Raw genomic sequence first — 25,356 nt, 5'->3', positions numbered from 1 at the left:
AAATAAACGATTCCTTGAGAATTTTAGTATCATTTCTATTTTATAACATGAGCACCGTGTATACCACCACAATCAGCACGGTATCCGAGTGGTAAAAAGTAGTGGCTGCATGCGCGAGACAACTTTCATGCACGTAAACCACGCTGAGTGTCGTTTTTAGAGCTTTGTCAACCTGAACCTTTGTCAACCTACTAGAAAACGTAACAGTTTAAGCTGTATAAATGCCACAGTTTCGCATTACGCCTGTACTTTCGTGTTAGTTATGAATGGCCGGGTAATGAAACCTTAGAAAGTCTCGGAGACTCTTAAATGATATTAAAACTCAAAAACCTTTTCAGTGACATAACAGGAGAGACAAAAAACAAGTACAAAGGACCTTGTCAGATTCTGTTCAAGATTCCCTTTTGTCTGATATACTGATGTCTATACATGGCTGTATCAATAAACATCAAGCGGTATCTATAGCTTGACCATTTCCGAATTTCCAAAACCCTCGCTTTCAAAATAAGGCTAAGCGCAAAATATTTCATGCGAAAATAACTTTTATTTGCATGCTAATTAAAGATTAGTTTCTTATCAAAGACCTCGTACTTAAAATCTTTTTTTTAAAAAAATAAAAAGACGCTATGGCAAGTCGAAAATAGACGGCCAGTCTAATTCGGCGCACTTGTTAAAATTCTCTGCAGGTTGATCTCTTGCTTCATTAATCTTCAATCTCCTGATCTCCTGATCTGGACACAGCCTTGAAGTGGAGTCATCATTCGGCACCAGAAACACTTGCGTATGCTAATAAGATTCCTGTTCCTTCGTCCTAGGGCTTCCCCCTCCCATTTCATATTATAAGGGAAAAGCTCTGGCCCCCAGGGAGGAGGTTACCTCACCTCCAGCCCTCTTCCTCAATATTTCTGCCTGAAAAATAGGTTTTGTTTGGTCGAGCGTGAGACAAGAAGGCGCAAGGAAAGTCTTCCCATCAACCAAGAGCCAAGACAGATGTAGCCTCCCTACAGACGTCCTTTGGGGTTCGTTCGTCACGTATTCATTTTTCCCCCACGGTCCGCGGGGGAGAAATGAATGCGTGACGAACAAACCCCAAAGGACGTCTGCGGGGAGGCTAAGACAGGTGAAGTAGAAACTCACTGATGATAAGGCGATAAGGACTTCCGCCGCGCGTGTACATCGGAAGCTTTCGTGAGCCGACAACCTCGGGACGCAAAAGAGGTGTCTGTAACTGGAACTGGCCGCTTACGGGTTGCTTTGAATGGGAGTTCAGAAAAACGGGGTTTTGTGAAGGCGGTCGTGTCGACGGCCGTGTCATTACCTTGGTTTACCTGTGCAGGCCTGCGCACTTTGACTCCGCCGCGCTAGAGTCTGGGCTCTACTACTTCAAAAAATGGCGCTCAGAATCACAGAGCAGTGGATCAGGGAGAGGGTCAAGTTGAAACACGATAATTTGGGTGAGTTTCCTTCATTAAATGCTTAAACTTTTGTAACTGATTTCATTTTTACCTCCTAGTGCCACGATTTCTTTTGTTTTCTATTTTAGCGCAATGGTTATAGCGTTTTTGACTGCATTCCAACAAAGTTTGGTTTTGTCAGTTTGGTTTTGTTTGCATTGCATGGTCCAACTTGATGTTTTAGCTAGTACGCTTTATTTTATTTTATGGCATTTTACTTAATGAAGCTTCTCTCTTGCTTCTTCAGTTGCTCTAGACACAGAGTTATTACTAATTACATGCGCGCTTAATCAAACTACGCGCCAGTTTCAATAAAACAAACCGCCATTAATTCCCTTAAAATTTTGGCGACACCATAGCTTGATGGTTGGTATCTGACGTCTTATTAAGACCAGTTTTGTTTCCCAAAATCCAAACAGTTAGCAAACACCTGTTACCGTACGCGTTAAATTTAGTTACTACCAAAAGTACTTTTAAAGAGGCTTGTAATTTTCCCTTCTAATCAGCCAAACTTTTGCTTTTGTTGCTTTCCTTCTAATCTTTTATTCTCAGTGTTAGATTGTTCTTTGTGCGTCAGCATGATACCTGTCACTTTGATGATACATGTTTTCAGTCACTTGCAAACTGACCTGACCAGGATTCTGCAATTTAGAATATATTGAAAAGTTGAACTGGACATTTGAGTAATGTGGATATGACTTGACTCAGATTTGAAGAGGCAAGGCCGTTCTCACTAAATTTACACTGGTTATAATTATAACATACAAAACCACTCAATTTTTTAGCCCTTCCTATTTATTACTGTTTAGTAATACATGCACAATAATAATAATAATAATAATAATAATAATGCATGCACAAAATTATTGAAAATTAAATAAATTATACTGTATGTGGTCCTTGGTCCGCCACTAAATACTATTGATAATTTAAGACAATTGGTGTTAATAAGACAAGATCGTGTGCTTGTAAATTAAAGTACTTTCTTCTTTACAAGTGATTCTGGAATTTTTTTTTTCACTTTTCCAAAAAAATGGGTTAAAATATCTTATCTGAATCAAAACGTAACGAACTAAAATACTCCCGGAAGATAATTGTTATGTTCCTTTTGATAATCGTGAAGTGATAAGTTCCAACCTTACCTTTAGTATTTTGCTTGTGATTCAAAAAGGCAACTGTGCTTGATGGTCCTTGGTCCGTGACTCATGTAAAAAGCACAAAAGGTACGAGAGAATGGGATAGTTTCCCTACGAAAATGTAATTTTCACAATATTTCATGTACATGTATTTTATTTATTCTTGATACAATTATGCTATAAATAAATACTCAGCACTCAGCGTAGGTAAAAATAAAAATACAGCACCATTTCACCCTATGAAAAATCAAAATATAGAGAATATGTTCAGTGCAGTTGAAAAACGCTGTATGTGTTTGAGATATTAAGAAAAGAGAACTTGTAAACATAGGAATATTTTTGTAAACAAAGGAATATCTTTAACACATTCCATTTAATCAAAGGGTTTCATTTATTTTGTTAAATGTAATTACGCCAAAGTGATAGGTCGCAGACCAAGGACCACTACGCAAAATTTGGTGACTTTTTTCAAGAGTCGATAAAACAAAAACTTCAAAGTATGCAGCAAATTTGCTTCCAACGGCACAAAAAGTTTTATCTGAAAACCTGTCCTGCAAAAAGGCACATCTTCCCATTGCTTGTTATTTATTCACAAGCCACGTAATCATGACCAAAAGTACAAACTTCAAGAAAGACAAATTAACCTATGGGTCAACAAACTCGAATTTTGCAGCTTTACAAACAGCAGCAAAGCGAAAACTTCGCCATATGAAAGAAGACTAATCAATAAATCATTGAACACATTCAGTTTTTTCCTTTTTTTCTAGATGAAATATTTCATCATGTTTGGAAAAGTCACGGACCAGGGACCACATACTGTATTGATAGATGTACAACATAGATAAACAAATTACTTTTAAAGTATTATTATTATTATTATTATTATTGTATCACCATTAATAAGTAAACATTGGTGGTGATATGATGGTTTGTCATCATTATTTTTTTGCCTGTGATCATGAAGATGATGTGAAATCTCTCTCTTTGCCTGGTACATATCATGAAAAGATATCTTCACTGGGGACTTCGCTCTCTGGATTTACTCGACTCAAGTCCTTGGATTTGTCTCGTAATGCCTTAATATCCACAGAGGTAAATATTTTCCTTCTTCCCATCACTAAGTCTTCCTCTTTAATTTTGCACAAGATAATTTAAAGGCATCAGCAAAGAATCTGAATGCTACCAGATCAAATCAACACCTGTAACTCACTTTAATGACAAAATGTTAAAGATAAGGTTTAAGAGTTGATCTAACTCCAGTCCTATCCATGTTTTGTCACTGGTGCTAAATAAGATTCTTGTGATTTTCCTTTGTCGTCATGACAAGGCTATGCTCTAGCATCGCCTGTTGCCCCTTGAGGCCTACATTTTACGTCTGGGTAACTGTAAAATCTAAGTTTTTCAATGGAAATCATATGCTTGGCACCTTGGATTTCACAAGCATAGAGTACCAGTCTCTTCAATTTTGTCTATAATCTTAGAACACTGCAGCCACAGAAAAGGACTAGATCGCATGACTCTTGAAGAAAGTCTGCAGACTTACAGGAGTCCTGGGTGCTTAGGGTGAACTTTAAATGGAAAGTTGTTGTTGGAGCTCAGAATAATTACATATGAATTGTATACTTATATATGTCAAGGTGGCCATAGATGGAAATACAATGAAACCTCTATCAAGAGGACACTAAGGCGGGTCCCGAAATTAATGTCTTATATGTCCCTTTATAACGGACACCTCTATTAGGTGGACGTGGACACTTAAATAAATTGTATTTGTCTATAAATTTCTATTGTTAAAACCCTCTATTAATATAAGCGGATACCGAATTGAATTGAATAGTATTTGATTACATCCTAGAAATACATACTGTAGTCAATTTAATAGTACAGATAAATCAATACATTTAGCTGTCAATAAACTTTAGATTAGACCGATATCCAGCTGTATGATTGTCATCCGCAATGAAAGTTCACCTAAGAGTCTTGTAACCGTTGAATGTTAATCATTAACAAACATTGCATAATTTTTACAAACCTCTATTAAGCAGACACCCTCTATTAAGCGGACACTTGGGAAGGTGCCAAAGGTGTCTGCTTAAATGTGGCTAAATATCATTTAGGCAAAGTTAAACTCGAACGAGTTGGCCAGCAGTCTTCTCCCACTTCAGTATGTGACCTACGGGGCGGCCCGCGGGGAACTGCAGGGCTCCTTGTGTGCCCTTTTGCTAGTGTTGCTTTGCATTGTAGCTTTGCTTGCTGATCGTAGCGGATCATTTTTAGCCTTCTTGCGTATCATTGCGGATTCTTGCTGATCGTAGCGGATCAATGTTTGCCTTCTTGCGAATCATTGCGGATTCTTGCTCCCTCTCATTAGCGATGAGTTTAATAGAGGTTTCACTGTATTCACCAAACAGAGTGTCCATTTTGAGAGTGCTGACTGCATATTTTTAGATCTCTTTGTGACACACATTTCCCTCCCCCCCCCCCCTTTAAAAATCTGTAAACTTACCGGGCCATGTAACTGGGAGTAATCCTATTTTAATTTATTTCAATGGATTCATTTTTTTTTATTTCACTTCTAGGGTCTGCAAGAACAGCACACCTTGGAATCACTTAATCTGTATCCTCAATTTTCTTGTTTGAACTACAATTATACTTACATATTATAGCAGGCAATTAATTTTGTTTATAAATTATTAAATTACAGTTGTTTCAGAAGGTAGAAGTACCAGCAGTCCCTTAGTTTAAAGGGGCTTTTAATTTGTCATGTGGATATTGCTGTTAATTTATTACAATAATGTAGGTCTGTTTGTTGTTGTTGTTGTTGTTGCTGCTGTTGATATTGTTCTGCTTTGTTTTTTGTGTTAGGTTTATTTTCTCAGTTTTCCTTAAAGCAATCTAAATAGATATTACAATAATATTTGCTCATTAAAAGATTTGTATGGACTACGAAATTTGACTAATCTGAAGGTTTGTAGATGGTTGTTTAATTTTATAATAACAAATTTATTTAGTCAGTTATTGCTAAAAAAAAGCAGTACAGTGGAATTCAACTGAAATGTGGGGTAATATTAATTTTGCTTTGCCTGGATACTAATTATTGGTGGTCTGACATCTTTTCTGCAGGACTTGGATCTTAGGTTAAATCCAGTTACAAAGAACGAACCAGATTACCGTCTCTTCATTGTTCACATGCTTCCTAATTTACGGCAGCTTGGTATGTTTTAAATTGTAGTACTTTTTTGACTGTACACTTCATGAGTGTGGTTCACTAAAACTTGGCCTGTTCATTTTAATTTCATAAACCCCCTGTTCCTTCTTGATTTTGTACAAAAAAGTATGTTGTTAATTCTGTTTAAATGCGCAAAAATGGAGTCTGACTATACAATGTGTTCTGTGGTCACCCATGGTCAGGTTCAGCTGTGTTGTTCTTCAAGTTGTTTCCATGTGTAACCCAGTTTTTACTTGCAGATGATAGGTCTGTACGTGACAGTGAAAGGAGAGCAGCTATAATGCACTTTACTTCTGATCAGGTACATGTATTTGTAATAACTACAATAAACATGACCTGTGATTTAACTTACCCATAACTATTATATTGGTTAACATAATCAGTTCATTGGATTAAAAGCCTGGCCCTGAAAAAAAGCCAAGATTAGGGGAAAGTTGTTGTACAGTAAATCAAAGGGAGAATTTATGAGATACCTATGGCCCAATTTGTTTAAAAGGGGGATAACATTATCCACTAGATAAATCACTGTCAATTGGATCACGCAATTATTTGAATGTCCTAAATACTTATCCACTGAATACTAATTTATCCAGTGGATGACACCATCCAACTTTTGAAACGTTAGGATACCTTTTTTCCATGCATGTCCCTTCATTTTAATTTTCAAACCATTTTTTTCTTTCAATTATTTTTTGTAGGCATCAGATTTTGATCATCATTACTCATCAAACTCTAAAATGGAATCAGAGAGGTAAGTACAGCAAAATCTGTTTCTGGGATGATCATAACTAATAACTTCTGGCAGCAGGGCAGTCGGTGAGGGCTGGGGGCTAGAGATTTCCCCTGGGTGCTACTATGAGATGGTCAAGAACAGGGTGCAAAGAAAATCATTTTTACAGCTTGCCATTCGGCTAAGCTGAAGCTAGCATTTACTAGCCCAGACGTCATTTCAACTAGCCCCAAAAGCTTTTTGACTAGCAGAATTGATTTCACAGTTCTTCTGTTATTCAAAATCCTCAAAAAACATCACTTGCCTGTCAGGCAAGTTAAAATCAGAATTCACTAGCCCGATGGAAAAATCAACTAGCCCTGGGCTATCGGCCACTACTTTCTTTGCACGCTGGTCAAGAATAACCATTGGGGATGTACAGTACTCCTCAGACAGTCATAGGAGAGCAGATAACAGCTACAGTAACAGTGTGACTGTAAATTGTAGCTGCTGTTCCAGGGACTTTGTCGTTACAATGCTTTCTGCTTTTCTGCAGGGTTCCTTTGCCCAGGTCTGAAATGATACGTAAGCTTGCTTCTCAACCAACAGGTATTCATTATTAATTAGTTTTATTTATAATAATGATATTATTATTATTTTCTAGTAGTAGTTTAAACCCCTGTGGTCACTTGAAGAAATCATGAAAGCAATGGCAAGAGAATATATTGGCAGATCATAAGCATTCATCAAAGTTAGTGGAGGAGACTGCCTGTGTTATGGTTCACGAATAGTCCCACGGTTCCAGCTTGTCTTGTACTAAGTTACATCAAATTACAATCATGGTTGCTAAAAGTAAAACAAAATTACTAATTACTAATGAATACAAATGACAGCTATGAAACAACGAAGATACAGGAAAAGGAAGCAAACTAAGTGAAAATACTTGAATGGAAAGTTGAACAGAAAAAAGTTACGATGGCTAACAAAACTGAATGAAAACAGTGATGATGTTGCCGTGAATGCTAAAGCGAAATGCATCTAGAATAAGCGATGAAACATGTAAAATGATGTAAAAACATTTTTAGGAAATTATGAAGAGAAATCTAACAGAATCTTAATAGCGATAACTGAAAAGAATGTGCAAAACTAAACGATGAACTAAACACTAAACATATTTGACGAGGAATGCAGCCGTAACAGCATGGTTATGGAAGCTGGCAAACATCAAAGTTGGAAACAACAGTACTACAATGTTGGAAGCTCCCTGACATTGCACAACTCTTTGTTTTTTGTTTACAAATCGTGACTGAACTTTCTGACCAATGGTAACGTATCGCATTAATGTGTCTTATTAATGTGATACATTACTATTGGTCATGATATTCATGAATGCTATTGAAAGTTGCACACAGCAGGAACAAAAAAGCTAACAAAAACATATAACAAAGGCATCTAATGGGTTTCATAACCATTCCTTTTTAGTAGCTATGCATTCATATAATAATATTATTTTTACATTAACTGTCCCATAGATTTATCATTCTTTGAAAAGATAAAAATAAAATGTTATAAGATGAACACCAGATTGCATCAGGAGTATTGAACAGTCATCATTAACCCTTTCTTGTTGTGTTCCATGGTGCTCATCCATATCCTTTGTTAAGAAAACTATAAAAGCCTGTGGCACATCAAATTATAATAAATTGTATTATTATTATGTTGTTTCAACTTTTCTCTTACTTTGATAAAATAATATCCAGTTCTAGAAGATGATGACGTAGCAGTGCTTGATCTAATTTCACGTACTGGTGGAGATTTGTCACAACCAAGAGGAATGTCTGGTTCATCAGCCCAAGTACCTGATGTTGGAAGCTACACTAGAGATGGTATTTATTATTTACAATAACCAACAACATTAATTTATATTTGTGATGATGTGATCCAAAGGTGAAGGCTAAACCAAGGCAACTGTAGACAGTGTCCTACTGACCTTACCTATAATAACTGCAGTGTTGTTTAAATGTTGACAGTAGGCTTGCTAATCAAAACAGCAACAAGTCGACATCTGTGGATGAAGTCAGTGACTCATAAGGGACTCAGAATAAGTGAATCTGATGTCTCAATCAGGAGTTTAACTTATGGAACCTACAGTAAGGTCATTACACTAGGTTAAAGTGACAATACATAGGTTCACCTTCTGTTGGGAGAACTCAGGTGATGCCAGACAGCAGGTAGTCTAGAATCAGATTGACAGGTATTCTGGTGAACTAAGCAATGTGGTTGCAGGTCTTTGATAATTTGTCTCATTAATTCAAGTTCAAATTCTATTTCTTTTAGAGCTTCACAAAATATTTCCACCAGTTAAACACAAAACAGATTCAAGGAATCCATCATCACAGGGAACTTCAGATGTAAGACCACAAAAAGACAGAGCTTATGTGCACTTTGCCGATAATGATGTCAGGTTATCAGACGATCCCAATCTAAAATATAGAGACGAAACAGATGCATATACAACCATCTCCACCAGAGGACATTTCACGCCCAATCCAAAGATGACTAGTTATAACCCATCACCAAGACAACCATACAACCCACCGACACTCAGTAGTACAGAACATGTTAGACCAGACGATTTAAGCTCTGACAAATCAAGAGGTGATGTGACTGGCTTGCAAGAAAGAGTAGAGGATAAAAGTGTTCCTTTGTCTGCAAGGTCATATGAACTTTCACCGTCTAGAAAAAGACAGTCGTCTTCTCCCAGACAATCACAAGGACCCCTTGCTGACAAGATAGGTAAAGAAGCGGAGAACGTTGTCAAGGAAACACCAACACGAGGCCTACACACGAAACTGGTATGTTATTGGCATGGCGATCATTTTCAGAGCTGTCATTAAGAGGCGGGGGCTGGGGATTTCGCCCAGCTACTATGAACATGGCCCCAAGCTACTTTCAAAGGAAAAAAGAAGAAATAATTATAGAACCAAAGGAAACCCCTAGCTGTTTGATTCCTCACCTACTTGACTGTTGTATTTTCCCAGCAACTTGAAATCTTAGTGACAACCCTGCATTTCTCATTGACAAGTTAAGTTTAACTGCTGCAGTGTAGACCAACTTCAACAAAGAAAACAACTGGGCAATGAAACAAGCAAATCCCAGCTTGGTTTTCCCTGTACATTAGGCAAAAATGCATTTTATGTGCTATCTAATGTCTGTCGTGTACACTGATCATTTTTATATCTTAAATGTAAAAAAACCCAAACCCTAAATCAACCCCTTGCAAAATGAGTTTTAGCAGGGGGAAAAGATCATTTTCTCTATCTTTCCACTGTTCACATGTGATACTCAATGAATTTTATATTATATATTATTTATCCAATTACTGTTTGATGCTGTGAACAGGTGACTACTAAGCAATCAGGACAAGTTGAAGATCAAGGGATGTTTTTAAACAAACTTCTGGACTTGGTAGACAAGTAAGGTTATCTGGTATCATTTGCAATATTTTTCAAAAAATAAGTTATATATATAAGGACATCAGCATTTGGAACTGAAACTAACTTTAGTTAATAGAACAAAAAATGACTGATTTTAACTCAAGATTTTGACTAAGGACCTATCCGCTCTAGCAAAATAGCTGTTCTTAAAGACAAATTTTCTGTTATCACCAACGCTTTTAAAACAAATGCCGATGGTTTGTCATAATTGTACAAATTTTGTCCCAGAGAGGAAAATCTTCAAAGGTGCCACAGACAAAATTTGCCCCAGGTAAAAAACTGGACAAAATCGACAAAGTAAACAAAAATGTGTTTTTCTTGTCAATCATTTTGTTGTAAAGCCATTATTCTTTCCTTTAATAATGCAAGTGTTGTCAGATGTAACTGCCTGATAAGAGTAAAATAGTTTCCAGTGTGATAAATTTTTTCAAAACAAAATATTGTCACCATACAAATTTGGTTTGATGTTTCAAACACAATTCTGATTTTGTCTGCTAATTGTTACTGGTACATGTACATTAATTTTTTTTTGTTGTCTACCTAGGTACTGGAATGGATCAAAATCACTCCATCGGCATTCCAAATTTCAAAGTAAGTTTAATGAAATTTTTGAGAATATTTTTTTTGTCTGTGCATAGGTTACAAGAATGCTCTATTTTTTGCTGGATAAAAAATTCAATAATTATTGTTTAAAAAGTGAATTCATTTGGTGTTGGCAGGTCTTGCACAGAGGCTTGTTTCCTCTCACCTACCTGCTACAATGGGCAGCCAAGATCACACAGCATCACATAGCATTGACAAGCTACAAAGACAACTGAATGAGAGAACAGCTGAAATATCAAGAATGCGTGACCAAATGTCACAACAACAACGGGAACTAGAACAAGTGCGAAGCAACTTCGAAAGTCAAGATGGTATAAAGGAGTCACTTGATGCCACGGCACACAACTTGGTGCGTAAATGAGTCTTTGTGGTTATCTTTTATACATGCCACCATTAGTCAAGAGCACCAGTGTGTAACAGCAAATGCGCTAATACAGACCCCAGTATTGTTTCAGTGTAACCTAACTCATACACTGTAGATTGGCTTTGTTCAGTAAATTACTGTTTTGAAAAAAAGCAAGAACACTATTAAAGTGAAGTCATAAAGGTAACTGTATTGCTGTAATAGCTTTTTTGTGTGTTTAGTTATGTGTTTATCTATTTGTACTATGTAAGCATGACTTTGTGTGTGTGTGTCTTTTTTGTCTTTTTCCTTTTTTTCTCTCTTAATCTCTATTTTGTATGTAAACATAGAAATTATTTCATAAAACAATCAAAACAAAAAAAAGAATACAGGTGGTGTAAAGCATCTTAGGTTTCGTTGACAGTTTTTAATTTGATGTTTCGACACCAACTTTTAACAACTCTTTTAATAGAAATAAAAGGCTACCTGAAGGGGGAAGGGGTACACGGAATAAGCTCTGAATGTTTCATACTCTGTTAATGCTCTTTTCCTTCACAAGAAAATGTAAAAAAAAATACAAATAATACATGTGTAGTCTGTAGGTCTTGAATGATTGCATGCCTTTTCTAAACATACTATTCAGGCAACTGAGCGATCACGACGGATGGAGTTGCAGGAAGAAAATAACTCTTTGCGCTCAAAAATTACTGCATTAGAAGTTGTTTCACATGGGGCAACAGAACAAGAGAAAGTAATAGGTAAAGCACTTTTCCAGCTGGCACATTAACTCTCTAAATAATTTATTGTAATACTGGATTTTAAGTGAAAACATTTTTTGGCCTGTTGCTAGTGGATCACCACAAGGGAATTTGATTATCTGCTGATTGTGTTGTTGGTGGTGTGATAACTGTGCTTGGGTATCAAGGAGTGCCATGGGATTTGCACTCAAGGTTGTCTCTAAGAGCTAAGGGGTGGAGAATTCCCCCATCTACTATGAGCATAGTCTCCCTCGCAGCCGTTTTTTGGATGTCACGGGGGAGCGTTGCATGACATCCAAAAAACGGCTGCGAGGGAGACTACTATGAGCATAGCCTGTGCTACAGATGGAACTAAACTTCTGGTTAAGTCCATCTGTGAAAGCTAGCACCAAAATCCTTGTTCTAGGCCACCAGCTGGACTTGAGTATACAGAGTAGTACACGCCTTGATTGGGTCTGTTAAAAATGCCATTGTCAATTTGCTAGTCAGGTTGAAAGAAAATATGAAACATATTTCTGGTAATTTGTCGAGTCCATTATTGGGGGCCCAGAAAAAGCATATCAAGTTAAATTATGTGTCGTCTGTATTAAACGCAGGCTTCAGTGAGCATAGCCCCCGGCTATTTTCATAGGAAACTAAAGTATAGTAAAACCAAAAGAAATTCCTAGATTCAATTCCCCGCCTACTAATTTCATATATTACACAGCTACTTGAAGTCTTAGCGACTGCCCTGTACACTGGCTTTAGTTGCAGGAGCAGGTCTGGAGCACTAGAAGGTGTGTCTTTAATGGGGTCTTGTCACTGACAGAACCTTCTGCACTAACTGGCACATCTGGCACTGGGCAGTTGTTCAAACATTAGATGATGCTATCCACCAGATAAATCACTGTCAAGTGGTTAAGTATTAGAATCAGTTGCATAATATCGGAAACTCATAATGGGTTATGAGTTTCTGGTAATATCCACTGGTCAAGATAGAGTTTTACCCAGTGGATAGCATTGTCCAGCTTGTGAACAACTGAAGCCTGCAAATTATACCAGCCTCCCAGTGTGGTGCAGTCTTCTGAGGTGGTGTGGTGTGGTAGATGGGAGAAGGCAAATTGTGCTTGTATTGTTGTCGCGTTCCCAGTGTCGTAGACGCGTGGCGTTAGGCACTGGAGTTCGCCAGGTCAACCACAGTGAAGCACTAGGCAGTCAGCAAGATTCAATGACGTTTATTAAAATCAGGCTAGTCCGACTATTTACAGCACTTGCGGTGAAAACTAGAAAGAAACGTGCGATTTTTACGTCAGAAGAAAAGAAAACTAAGATAATGCTCCGTGCACGAAAAAAGAAAGAAAAACAAACTACTGAATTACAAGCGTGACTTACGTCTGATCTTGACTCCAGGGGTTAAAAGAACTCCAAATCTCCTACAGTTGTAATAACTCCGAAAGTTCTCCAAAAGCTCCTTACACTGTGATGGACTTCTTACAACTGAATAAACGTGCTTAGGAAAAGAATAATCTAACGCATGCCTTCTGACGTAAAGGAAATAAACTGAATAAAGCTTTGTACGCCTAGCCAAAAAACGGATATACGATGATCATGCAATAAAATAATCAATGTTACAATCACGAAAGAAAAAACAGTCCTTGAATGTAACTAATTAAAATGTCATCTCTCGCGGATAACGTGACACTCCTCGCCCAAGGATCTCTGATCCTTGCTCCTGTTTAATTATCTTCTGTGTTTAGGGAAACTACTCCGCTGGTGCGGGTACCAGAAGGACAAGCTCCTTAATTGGTCGCAGAAACGTCTTCTTTGCAGCGCCCCTCACTATCTCAACTTGGGCCTTTCTTACTCGTCCGTCATCACTCTCAATGGCTTCTGAAATTCTTCCGATGGGCCAGTCATTTCTGTAAGCTCCCTCCTCTTTTACAAGTACTATGTCCCCTATGCGTAGATTTCTCTTCGGCTCCTCCCACTTGGTCCTGGTCTGCATGCTTTGAAGGTACTCGCGCCTCCATCGTATCCAGAATTGGTCCGCGAGGTACTGGACACGTCTCCAACGGCGTCGTGCGTAGACGTCAGGTGGAATAAAGTTGCCAGGTGGCGGGCCAAGTGGGCGTGTCTTCATAGTCAAAAGCATAGAGGGTGACAGCGGTTGAGGTTCATCTGCATCTGTTGGGATAGCAGATATAGGGCGGGCGTTGACTATCGCGGTCACCTCCGCCATAAGCGTTACGAGTAGTTCGTGTGTAAGTTGATGACTGCCAAGCTCCGCAAACATCGCTTCTAATACACGGCGAATGGTGCCTATCTGGCGCTCCCAAGCGCCACCAAAATGTGAGGCATGTGGTGGGTTGAAGATCCACTCGCACCCATGGTTGTTTACGTAGCCTTTCACTTGACGTTGGTCCATCTCTCTCAGGGCGTCTCCCAGCTCCGACTTTCCACCAATGAAATTGGTACCCCGATCGCACCTGAGAATGGAAACAGGACCGCGAAGTGCAAAGAATCTTCTCAGAGTGCAGATGAAGGAACTAGCATCCATGGACTCCAGTAGTTCGATGTGGATCGCTCTGCTACTTAGACAAGTGAACACTAGTCCCCAGCGTTTGGAGTTGGCTGCGCCTCCGCGTGTCTTCCTAGAACGTATCATCCAGGGGCCGAAAACGTCGAACCCAACGTTTGTGAAGGGAGGGGCTACTTCTTTTCTGTCTGCTGGTAGGTCGGCCATACGCTGTTGTATCACTGGTCCTCTCAATTTCTTGCATGTAACACACTTGTTTAACTCCCGTGCTACAGTATTGTGGCCTCCAATCAACCAGTACCCAGCTTGGCGGATGGCACCGTGCGTAATCTGACGACCTTGGTGGTGGACTTGTCTGTGGTAGTGACGTGTTATCAGATCAGCAACGTGGTTTTTCTTCGGTATCAGAACGGGGTGCTTTTCTCCAAACTCTAAAGTAGCGCGTCGAAGATGGCCGCCGACTCGTAGAACACCATTATTATCCACAAAGGGGTCTAAACGGTACAGCTTCGAACTCTTTGGAACAGTCTCCGGTTCGTTGCTCTCTGCAATCCTTCGGTCTGACTTCAATTCTTCTGAAAGGCTTTCACTTTGTACGGCGCGAATTATTACTGTCATGGCCTCCTGAAGTTCCTTTGCTGTTGGCTGCCGCATCAGTTTTGTGTTCTTGCTGCTTGATGTTTTCGACTCAATCTCTTCCCGACTCTTGTTCTTTCTCCGTTTGAACTCCTTGATAACTACTATCAAATTTGCGATTGCACATTGCAAGGAACGAAGGCTCGAAAATCGTGAGAACCTGTCTGCTCCAAGACCATGGTGTTTGCTGGTTTGCGTTTTCAGGCTCACGGTGTTCTTTCGTACTTCCGGATCGTTCTCATTTAGTGGAATCTCGTCCTCTTCATCTTCTGCTGCTGTTCTGTTTGGGTCTGTTAAGAAGCTTGGTCCGGTTAGCCAATCCGATCCTGTGAGACTTTGCGCATTCAGGCAACGTGTACTCAGGTCTGCAGGGTTCTCGCTCGTATCGATATACTTCCACTGCTTGGGGCTGGAAATCTTCCGGATTGTTTGTACACGGTTAACGACGTAAACATAGAACCTCCGGCTCTCGTTTTGGATGTAACCGAGGACGACCTTTGAGTCCGTGTAAAAGGTGATCTGGTTAATCTCCATGTCTATCTCCTTTACGATCTTGTTTACTGCTTGCGAGGCAAGGACAGCGGCACACAACTCTAGGCGGGGGATGCTTGTGGTCTGAGCAGGTGCTACCTTTGATTGACCGAAGAGCAAGGCCGTGCAGATTTCTCCTCTATCGTTAAAGAGTCTTAGGTAAATTGAAGCTCCAATCGCGTCCTTGCTGGCGTCCGAAAAGGCGTGAATTTCTCTTCTTACGATTGTCCCGAAACCAGGTGGGTGGTAGCAGCGGGGTACTGAAACGTTCTCCAAATGAGGAAGCGAATTTCTCCAACGTTGCCACTGCGACAATAGCGTGTCTGGTAGAGGGTCGTCCCATCCTAATGCTTTTTCCTTATTGTTTTTCTTCCCCAAGAGTACTAGCTGCTGAAGCAATAACTTCCCTTCAAGTAGGACTGGCACTGCGAGGCCTAGTGGATCATAAATTGAATTCACGACCGATAGTACTCCTCTTCGCGTGAATGGCTTTTCGGGAAGGCAGACCTTGAACGTGAAGGTGTCTTCCTCAAGGTTCCAGTAGACTCCTAGAGAGCGTTGTGCGGGAAGGCTATCGTGCCGAAGATCTAGATCTCGTACTCCCTTTCCTCTGTCTTCGGCTGGGAACGCCTCCATGACTTCAACTGAGTTGGATACGACCTTATGAAGCTTTAGGTTAGCGGTGGCTAACATTTCTTGAGTCGCGGTGACAAGATCGATTGCTTCTTTGGTAGTGGGCCGTGATGCCAAGCCGTCGTCAACGTAGAAGTTACGATGCACAAATTCGGTTGCATTTTCTCCAAACTCCTCCTCGCCGTCAGCTGCGGTCTTTCTTAAACCAAACATAGCAACTGCTGGGCTTGGTCCATTTCCAAAGAGGTGAACATTCATTCGGTACTCCATTATCTGTTTGCCGGGTGTATTGTCTTCGTACCAGAGAAAACGAAGAAAGTCTCTGTGCTCTGGATCAACGTGAAAGGAATGGAACATCTGCTCTATGTCACACATGACAGCTGTTGTCTCCCTCCGAAAGCGAAATAGAACTCCTAACAGGCTGTTCATGAGATCTGGACCCGATAACAGCTCTCCGTTCAGCGACACACCTTCGTATTCGGCTGAAGAGTCAAAGACCACTCTGATTTGAGTTGGTTTCTTCGGGTGGTAAACTCCAAAGTGCGGAAGGTACCACACCCGACCGGACTGGGGCTTACTAACTTCTTCTATTGGTACCGGGGAGGCGTGGCCTTTTTCGATGATCTTCCCCATGAACTCCACGTAGTCCTTTGCCATCTGAGGCTTTCTTTTTAAGGTGCGGATGAGGCTATTTAAGCGGTTGACTGCTTGACTCCGATTGTTTGGCAAATGAAGATCTTTACGGCGGAAGGGTAGGGGCATTTCCCAGTTCCCTTGTTCGTTTTTATGTACGCCAGTCTCCATGATATCTAAGAATTTGCGATCTTCGCAGGATAAGCTAACATCGTTATCCTCCCGACTCGTAAAGAACACGTTGTCCGCTAGGTCTCTCTTTTGATCGAGAAAGCTCTCTTTTACTTTAAACTGGTTAGGGCATGGCAGGAATTCGTAATTGTTTGTCTCCATCGACTTCTCCCTCGAATCGGCCGCGAGGAGACTGGTGCGGCAGGCACGCACGTGCACGGGTCCCCCGACAAGGTCTAGGCACATCTGTCCGATTATCGTCCAGCCTAAAGATGTCTTTTGAGCCCACGGGGCTCCTTTCGGCCCGTTTCTGAACTCCCTCACTTTAAGCAACTCTGGGGCATCTCGTCTGATAAGCAGGTGAATTTCGGCATTTTCATCGAGCTGCGGGATTTCGTTCGCGATATCGCTGAGGTGTGGGAATCTCCTCGCCATCTCCGGTGTTGGAATCTCTTGTTTATCGCGAGGGATGTTATTGCATTCGATGAGGGTGGGCAGTTCTGACTCCGTTCCCTTTAAGGATTTAAGGACTACACCTGTCACGCGTCGTCCATACTTTGCCTCTTTCTCGCCGCTGCATGTAGTTAGGTAATATTTTTCTTCTGGGCCGGTTGCTCCTAATTCATCGGCAAGTTCGCTGGTGATTAAGGACGAGTTGCTTTGATCGTCAATAATCGCATAGACTCTACAAATACTTTTCGGTCTCTCTTTGCTGACGACATCAACCAGTACTAGTTTACTGCATGAGACGCCGCCCTCGCTAGCTCCACACAGGGACGTGCATTTCGTGTCGACCGACTCTCCACCTTCGGGTTTCTTCAGCTTCTCTTTGTGGAGGAGTGCGTTGTGACGTTTGTCCTTGCATATACTGCATTTGATCGTTTGTCTGCAATCCTTTGCTCTGTGGCCTTCGGACAGACAGCGATAGCAAAGTCCAGCCTGAAGGATCCATTCAGTCTTCTCCTCTAATGTTTTTGCAGCCACAGACTTTTCACTGTCGCGTTCCCAGTGTCGTAGACGCGTGGCGTTAGGCACTGGAGTTCGCCAGGTCAACCACAGTGAAGCACTAGGCGGTCAGCAAGATTCAATGACGTTTATTAAAATCAGGCTAGTCCGACTACTTACAGCACTTGCGGTGAAAACTAGAAAGAAACGTGCGATTTTTACGTCAGAAGAAAAGAAAACTAAGATAATGCTCCGTGCACGAAAAAAGAAAGAAAAACAAACTACTGAATTACAAGCGTGACTTACGTCTGATCTTGACTCCAGGGGTTAAAAGAACTCCAAATCTCCTACAGTTGTAATAACTCCGAAAGTTCTCCAAAAGCTCCTTACACTGTGATGGACTTCTTACAACTGAATAAACGTGCTTAGGAAAAGAATAATCTAACGCATGCCTTCTGACGTAAAGGAAATAAACTGAATAAAGCTTTGTACGCCTAGCCAAAAAACGGATATACGATGATCATGCAATAAAATAATCAATGTTACAATCACGAAAGAAAAAACAGTCCTTGAATGTAACTAATTAAAATGTCATCTCTCGCGGATAACGTGACAATTGTCTTCTTTCATTATAGGAGAACTTCAGCAAAGAAATCTCTCACTTCAAGAACAAGTCAAAAACCTTAACCAACAAGTACAGCAACAAAATATCAACTTGCAACAATTACAAGAGCTAACAAATATGTTACAAGAAAGCCACAGGTGAGATGTACATAATTATACATATATATTGATTTTTGGCTTATAATAAATTGAACTTTATTTTTTTGAAAATAAAATGTTCAAGATGGGTTATAGAATTTCATCATGATCTATGATGATTAATTATAAATTTTAGATTAAGACTAATGACATACACACAGTGATCTAGTTTATTCACCTACGATATTGATGGACCTTCAGCTTTACACTGCAGCCGTGTTAATACTGATACATTCACACTCCTTCTTTCTTAATACATGTACAATCCAGATCACTGGTTTCCACAAATGACCATCTACTTCGGGAACTGGATGAAGTGCGCCAACGTCATCAACATGAGGTCCATCAAATGCACTGGAGTTATGACAATCTAAAAAAGACTATAGACTGGATTCCAAATAATACAAAGTAGCTAGTAAAAGGCATTAGAGATTTACAGAGTAAAATATCACTTGTGTGCAGTTATGTCCAGTAGTAAAATATGTACAAAAAACTATTCAAGAAAGTCTTAAACTATTCAATATAAACAGGAAAATAGAAGGTGTGATTCAAACCCACTATTTAACGTAAAGCTGACAGCAAGACAACAAAGGTAATATGTCATGAAAGATATTGTGCATTGTGGTTGATGTGTATAAAGGGTTTTGTTTATTGTTTATCATTTGTCTCAGGATGTCACTTAGAATCAATTGCGATTCTATCGCCTAATGAAGACCGTCGCGAATTCAGTATGCAGTCAAGACCTTCAGTACGTAGTCAAAACATCATAATCACTATCTAAGGGACAATCACGAGACAAACAATTAACAAAATCCTTTAAAAAAAAAGGTAGAGTATTCAAGTAAAAGTCAAAATTGTAGCAAAATAAATGATTGATTTTTTTTCCTAAATCCTGAATTCCTAGTTTTATTAGCAGTGTATGACAAATTGCATCATATTCTGTTACATAAAATGTATTATTTTACAGATATTTTAAGTCTGATATCTCTCTCTAACTTAACGTGGATACCATTGGGACTGGCACTTTTACACTATAGTGTTATAAAAAGTTAAACATACAGTGTAAAAGGATGGAGGAACAGTAGGGACTTCTCATTTGAGGTGTGACCTCTTACGACAAATAATGAGAAAAATCTCAAGTATGCAGAATTTTCTTTTAATTAAGAGTCAACTTTCAAATCCCCCCTGAGGTGGTTTCTGTTGTTGTTGCAAGAGTTGTCTTTTTTAAAGCTTTATATTTTGTATCCTTATTCTCATGTATGTATTCAGTAAATTATATCATTTATGGGACTCCAGAATTTAATTCCCAATATATAAGTTAAAGGACAATGATGGGTGTCTATTTACTGGAGCTGTCAACAAAGTGAGGATGTTACATTTTGTAAACACTTTCGTACACTGGATGGTTATATTTACTGGTATAATGTGTTTTTATCAGTTCCTTTAAGTGATTTAACTAGTTGTTTTAAAAACTCAGGTTGTTAATAACACTAATAATATTAAGTCTCCCACTCATATAGCCAGGTGCCCCACCAACTACGCTATGAACTAGGAAACAGTTTTTTGTACAAATAAGTTACACCATAAACCCATTCACTCCTGGAAATTTTACTGCAAAACACCTTTTGAAGCTACATTGTTGTTGAGCCATTTTGTGGTCGCTATCCCGCCAAAGAGAACTGATAAAAACTGCACAAAAAATGTTTATAAATCGAGCACGTTGTGCTGTCTGTTCCTAAGCCTAATAATATTTATTTATTAGCTTCCAAAGTTCAGGTATGCACAGAGATCAAAATTTGGACCCCTTGAATTTCCATTTTTCATACCCTCCCTTTATATAATTCTGCCTTTTTTTCGCTGGGTATTTACTGGCTAAGCTTTCTTTTTAGTCAGAAACGTTTTTGGAAGGTTGATGGAAGGAAGTGCAGTTTGGGTAGTAGAACAGGGTTTTCCTTGGAATTTTCTTGTCAATGCTAAATGATAATTGAGGAGAAATACAGGTCATCTACAATATCAAACGTAAGGATTGTGATGCTGAGGACATTGGTGAAACAGCAACGAAACTAGGTACTTAAGGCTAAATGAACACGGGAAATCAGTGCAAGCCTGCGATCTCAAGTCTACAGTGTCTGAACACACTAAGCATGCAGGCCACTCCATCAACTGAGCTAGTGTAAAAATTATTGGCCAGGAAGACCACCCTGCTTTCATGCAAGATACATGAGGCCATAAACATTCATACTCAGCAACTGGAAATAAACCGTGATCAGGGCTACAACCTTCCCCTACTTTATGAAACAATTTTGCAGCCTCATTCTTTCAAAACGAGGCTGCGAATAACAGCAAACATCATCACTGATGAAGGAATGTGGATGGGTTCCGAAAGCTGTGCTAAATTTTCAAGAAACTGTTGGTGTTGAAAAATATGATGAGGATGAAACTTTATTAAGGTGTCTAAAGAAGCACCTTAATAAAGTTTCATTATTTTTGTTATGTAATAATTATGTAGGTATCTTGCAATAATTGTTTTTCAGCCTGTTTGACTAAATCATGCTCATTAATTTTTTGCTTAGATGTCAAAGTTGTTTAATGGTGACCATTAAAACAGACACTGTTGACATCACAAGCAGTACAAGGGATGTGGCTCCACATGAGTTGTTATGGGCGGTTCAAAGGTGAACAGGTATATGAACCTCTACCTCTAATAAACTTAACAAGATGACATGAAGATTTTTTGTTAAAATATTAGTTTCTAATTTTGTAATACTTCAGTCAATCTTCTTGTGTCATTTATATAGATCTATCTGATCTTCCTTTTCTGTACCTTAATCTCTTCTTAGTAAATTTCTCAATGTTTTCCTAGTGCCCATGCTGCCACGATTAGCCAACTATATGCAAGCAGAAGATATGTGCATGTACATGTATGCTTAATTTATGTTTGTAACTTCTACGGAAATCACTGAGTCAATCAATAAACTATTCAACTTCACTAAACTTCTATATTTTTTAAACCTAGAGCTAACAGTGAAAAGTTTGACACATCAAGTTATTTCAAAGGCTTTATTGTTATTGTCTTTAGAAGATGATCACAACTACATTTTAACACAGCTAAAAAAATCAGTTAATTAGATCACCTGAGTTATGTATGGTTCATAAAAGACACACAATGGTCTACTTATATATTTTTTTTCATATTATACTCAACTTTGCCACACTGTTTTATAGACAAATGTTGAAAATTCATCTTCAGTTGGCCTTGTGTTTACACTCTGAGTGCTCTCAACCTGGGGGAGGGGGTAGGTAAGTGTAATATGTAAAAGGAAGGAAAGCAGCTGAGTATGCCCACAACTACAGTGTGGTCTCTTTGAAAGATGTACCCACATGTATTAAACAGACTGTCCCCACATTCATGTGAACTAAAGGCACAAACTCGAGGCTTGCAGTGACAAAACACAGTGGGTTATTTGTATGGATTTGTCCACCCAAACCTTAATCTTGTTTCATTAACTGTGCTCTCCGGAGCACAATGCAGGAATGGTTTATGAGTGTTTGAAAACAATCGTATTTCAACCTTGTAAAGTATATTTCCGGATTGTGTTACTGCTGGCAGATGTGTTCTAGAACTGCCATGCATTGCCTTCCCAGCATGAAGACGGATAGCCTACAGCTGAATGTGTAGCCACACCCTCCCACCCCTCTCTCCATTTTTCTTTTGTCGGGAGGAGGGTGCAGCTACACATAGGCTAGAGGAAGGAATGTATGACAGCCCTGGTAAAGAAAAACTTTAGTGCACAGTGAAGTTAAGCTAAATGCTAACAAACTATTTGACTTCTGCAGTAAATTGCGCAGATATACTCTATTGTTACACAGAGGACACTGCATCATATCTTTTAGATGTAATTACATTGTTTTCAGTTATTAAATAAAGCCAAGAGTTTGTTAAGTTTGGTCTCAATTAGAATTTTGATCAGGGCTGTCACTTAGATTTCAAGTTGCCTGGCATAAGCAATTAGTACAGGGGCATAGCCAGGATTTTTCAAAGGGGAGGTCACAGAGGCTACTCACCAGATCACCATCCAGGGACTATATATGGTTTATACCGCTGCTCTCCCTCGTGTATCAGCGGGCTCAGTCGTATTATCGTGGCATGAAGGCCCATATTAACTAAAGACAATGAGCCGTTGACGAAAACACTTTACAAAAAAACAAACTTTAAAAAAGTGGGCTTTTTAACAATGGCTTTTACGGCCAAGACATTGTCATGGCATTTTGCCACGTGAATATTGTAGGTTGTTTGCTCAAGAGAAGGCCTACCAAGGGGGGGGTCACGGGCACCCCAGGACCCCCCCTCTAGCTATGCCCCTGTAGTAGGTAGGAATTGAACACCAAGAAAACTCATTAATAAACGTGAGAGTAGCCAGCAGCCATGTTCAAGGTAGCCAGAGAAAATTGCCCGCTCTTGGCCCTTAGTGACAGCCCTGATTGGACAATTCTATCAGCTTCTACTTCCCTTTTGCATAGTACATACTCAATAGTCCCCCAGTATTAGGCATGTTAACAATAAGTTAGTGTGTTTTATCATAAGTGTCCTTTCCCTTGTATCCTCCTACATAACCTTCAGCAGCTTTGTCATCACGGTCAACACGCCCTTCAATGCCTTTGCCTTTTCCACTCTCATCAAAACGTTCCTTGTGAGAACCAGTATATTTCGAAGTATCAGTCAGGCGATCTACTCCACCAGCCTTGACAGCTTTCTGTCATGGTTTAATAAATAAAATGATTTTTAATATAGTACCTTTTATACCAGAGGGGGGTACTCCGGAATTCAGGTGACAGGGATGATCAAATAGGGGCAAAAATCGAAACCAAAACAAATACCTAGGGCTTCCAACAAAACCTGAACAAAAATCCCTGGACAAAAAGTTAATACCAAAAAAATTCCATGACGAACCTTAAAAAATTATTTCCAGAAGGCATTAAATGATACAACAAAAAATATAGAAATTGATTGCTGGTGTTTGTTTCTTCATCATACCATCTCAAATTTTTCTACCCCAAAAAAATCCTTTGGTCACCCGAGTCACTTGAAATCTGGAATACCCACCCCCTCCCCCTCTTGGGTACATGTGCTAATTAAAATAAAGTCTTGGTGATTTTCAGCAATAACAAAACATACATGAATTCAAAACCCTTTCAAAATTGCCCTTTGAATTTTAACAGAATTGTGAGGCCCTATTTGCAATTTGTAATTACTGACAAAGAAAGTAAACAAAGAACAGATGATACTTTATGTTATTTATAGTTTCAATGTTTATCTCAAATAATTATGTAGAACTTGGAAAGCTATACTGAATCTTTCAATCTTTCCAATTTACTATGTCTTATTAAAAAAAGTAAATTTTTACCTACCCATCCGTAAAAACTGAGAGTATATAAGCTACCCAGGAATTTGGGTTAATTATAGAGTGCAATTTACATGTATAATTAATATACAGCTAGAATATTCTTATAATTTTGAATACCCTACCCTAACGTGCCAAGTAGAATAGTTTGAATTAAGGGAGGTTTTTTTTTTCAACCGTAACACAGTTGATGGCAATTTTTTTGTTTTCAATTCCATGCATTTATCGTGACAAGATGCATGACAACATCAGACAATTAATTACATGCACATACGGTCACAAACATAAACTTTTTACACATACAAAAGACCCAGCAGGTCACATTTAAACAACTCACCGTTGCTCCACTTGTGGCGGGACCTTTACCAGCACAAATTTTCTCGATGAGCTTTCCGAGATCGTCTTTGCTCCCGTACTTTTTCTCTGCACACAATTCTAAGGCTTTTTTGAACTGACTAAAATTTATCTTTCTTTCAGTTTTGCTGCAACCGTGAGAAACGGAAACATCAGCTGTACATTAAATTTAAACAATATCCACTAAAATATAAAGGGAAAGACCAGAATCTCTTTAATACCTCTTGACTTCAGGTCTGTTAAAGATGATGTCCGTGTCAGTGCTTGTGAATTTCTTGTCGTACAGCTTTAGATCACGAAAAAGTTTGCCAAATTTCGCGTTGTCCATCGTAGCCTGAGCGTCCTTGCTTCCCGCACCAAAAGCACAGAAAGAATTAAATACAGTTTTAAGGTCACCGTCAGACATTTTATAGGTTGATTTGCTGCTGAAAACTTGCAAAAATAAACGATGAACTCTTGTGAAAAATTCAGCAGGATTTAGCTAGTGCAGAATGCACCTGGATTATATGTATTCGCGTCGCGCTCACGCGTCATGTTAAGACAAAGGAAAAGAATGGCAATTGGCTCACGCACAAAATTGCATCGGTACCATAGTTACAGAGTTAAACAACAGAATATACTGTCTAATATTATTTGGAAGGGTCTACATTGTACATATTTTACCTTTTCAACTTTAAAATTGAGGTAATAAAAGTCACGGAAATATTTTCAACAAGCTCAGCGTAAATATGTCACGCACGGGCCAGACCCCGCCCCCGCAGCATAACAAAATAAAATGAAGCAAAATGAATGAATGAAAAATATTTTAAAAAAACACGGTACATAATCTGGTGCCCGCCAAGCAGATGACCTCACCCGATTCACGCAACCCCTATGGGTGATACCCGCTGAAAATGCACCAAATTACGCGGGCATCACCCGCTGAATTACGTACTATAGTACGGGCAATATGGCGGTCCACAGGCTACACAACCATCTGTGCAAGTAATCGTGATATTTTAGATAAAATAAAAATAATTCCGCCTCTTTGATACAGTGGAAAATG

At 39.3% G+C, this 25,356-nt stretch overlaps 3 protein-coding genes across 4 annotated transcripts; 1 reads left to right on the top strand and 2 right to left on the bottom strand.

The window, feature by feature from the left end:
• The first annotated feature begins 1,322 nt into the window (after positions 1-1,322).
• LOC140927326 (centrosomal protein of 72 kDa-like) lies at positions 1,323-20,223 on the top strand. The gene is made up of 16 exons (XM_073376954.1): positions 1,323-1,454; positions 3,555-3,682; positions 5,170-5,207; positions 5,494-5,557; positions 5,714-5,804; positions 6,059-6,120; positions 6,518-6,570; positions 7,085-7,137; positions 8,289-8,414; positions 8,866-9,383; positions 9,931-10,004; positions 10,570-10,616; positions 10,745-10,977; positions 11,615-11,729; positions 18,429-18,555; positions 18,826-20,223. Exons 1-16 carry the CDS (start codon positions 1,391-1,393, stop codon positions 18,965-18,967), a joined length of 1,935 nt encoding a protein of 644 aa, XP_073233055.1. The 5' UTR covers positions 1,323-1,390; the 3' UTR covers positions 18,968-20,223.
• Positions 13,471-16,805, bottom strand: LOC140927263 (uncharacterized). The gene has a single exon (XM_073376893.1). It carries the CDS (start codon positions 16,699-16,701, stop codon positions 13,471-13,473), a length of 3,231 nt encoding a protein of 1,076 aa, XP_073232994.1. The 5' UTR covers positions 16,702-16,805.
• Positions 20,224-22,925: 2,702 nt separating the features above from the next.
• LOC140927325 (tubulin polymerization-promoting protein family member 2-like) lies at positions 22,926-25,066 on the bottom strand. Of its 2 annotated transcripts, XM_073376953.1 has the most exons (4): positions 24,975-25,066; positions 24,533-24,743; positions 24,295-24,439; positions 22,926-23,309 (listed from the first exon to the last, which is right to left on the bottom strand). In XM_073376953.1, exons 2-4 carry the CDS (start codon positions 24,715-24,717, stop codon positions 23,121-23,123), a joined length of 519 nt encoding a protein of 172 aa, XP_073233054.1. In that variant the 5' UTR covers positions 24,718-24,743; positions 24,975-25,066; the 3' UTR covers positions 22,926-23,120. The 2 variants fall into 2 exon arrangements, with proteins under 2 accessions (XP_073233054.1, XP_073233053.1); XM_073376952.1 differs by lacking the exon at positions 24,975-25,066 and having other exon boundaries at positions 24,533-24,854.
• Positions 25,067-25,356: the final 290 nt, after the last annotated feature.

This window comes from Porites lutea, chromosome 2, assembly GCF_958299795.1.
Source record: "Porites lutea chromosome 2, jaPorLute2.1, whole genome shotgun sequence".
NCBI classification, from domain to species: Eukaryota; Metazoa; Cnidaria; class Anthozoa; order Scleractinia; family Poritidae; genus Porites; species Porites lutea.
This window is presented reverse-complemented; position numbering and strand designations above follow the sequence as displayed.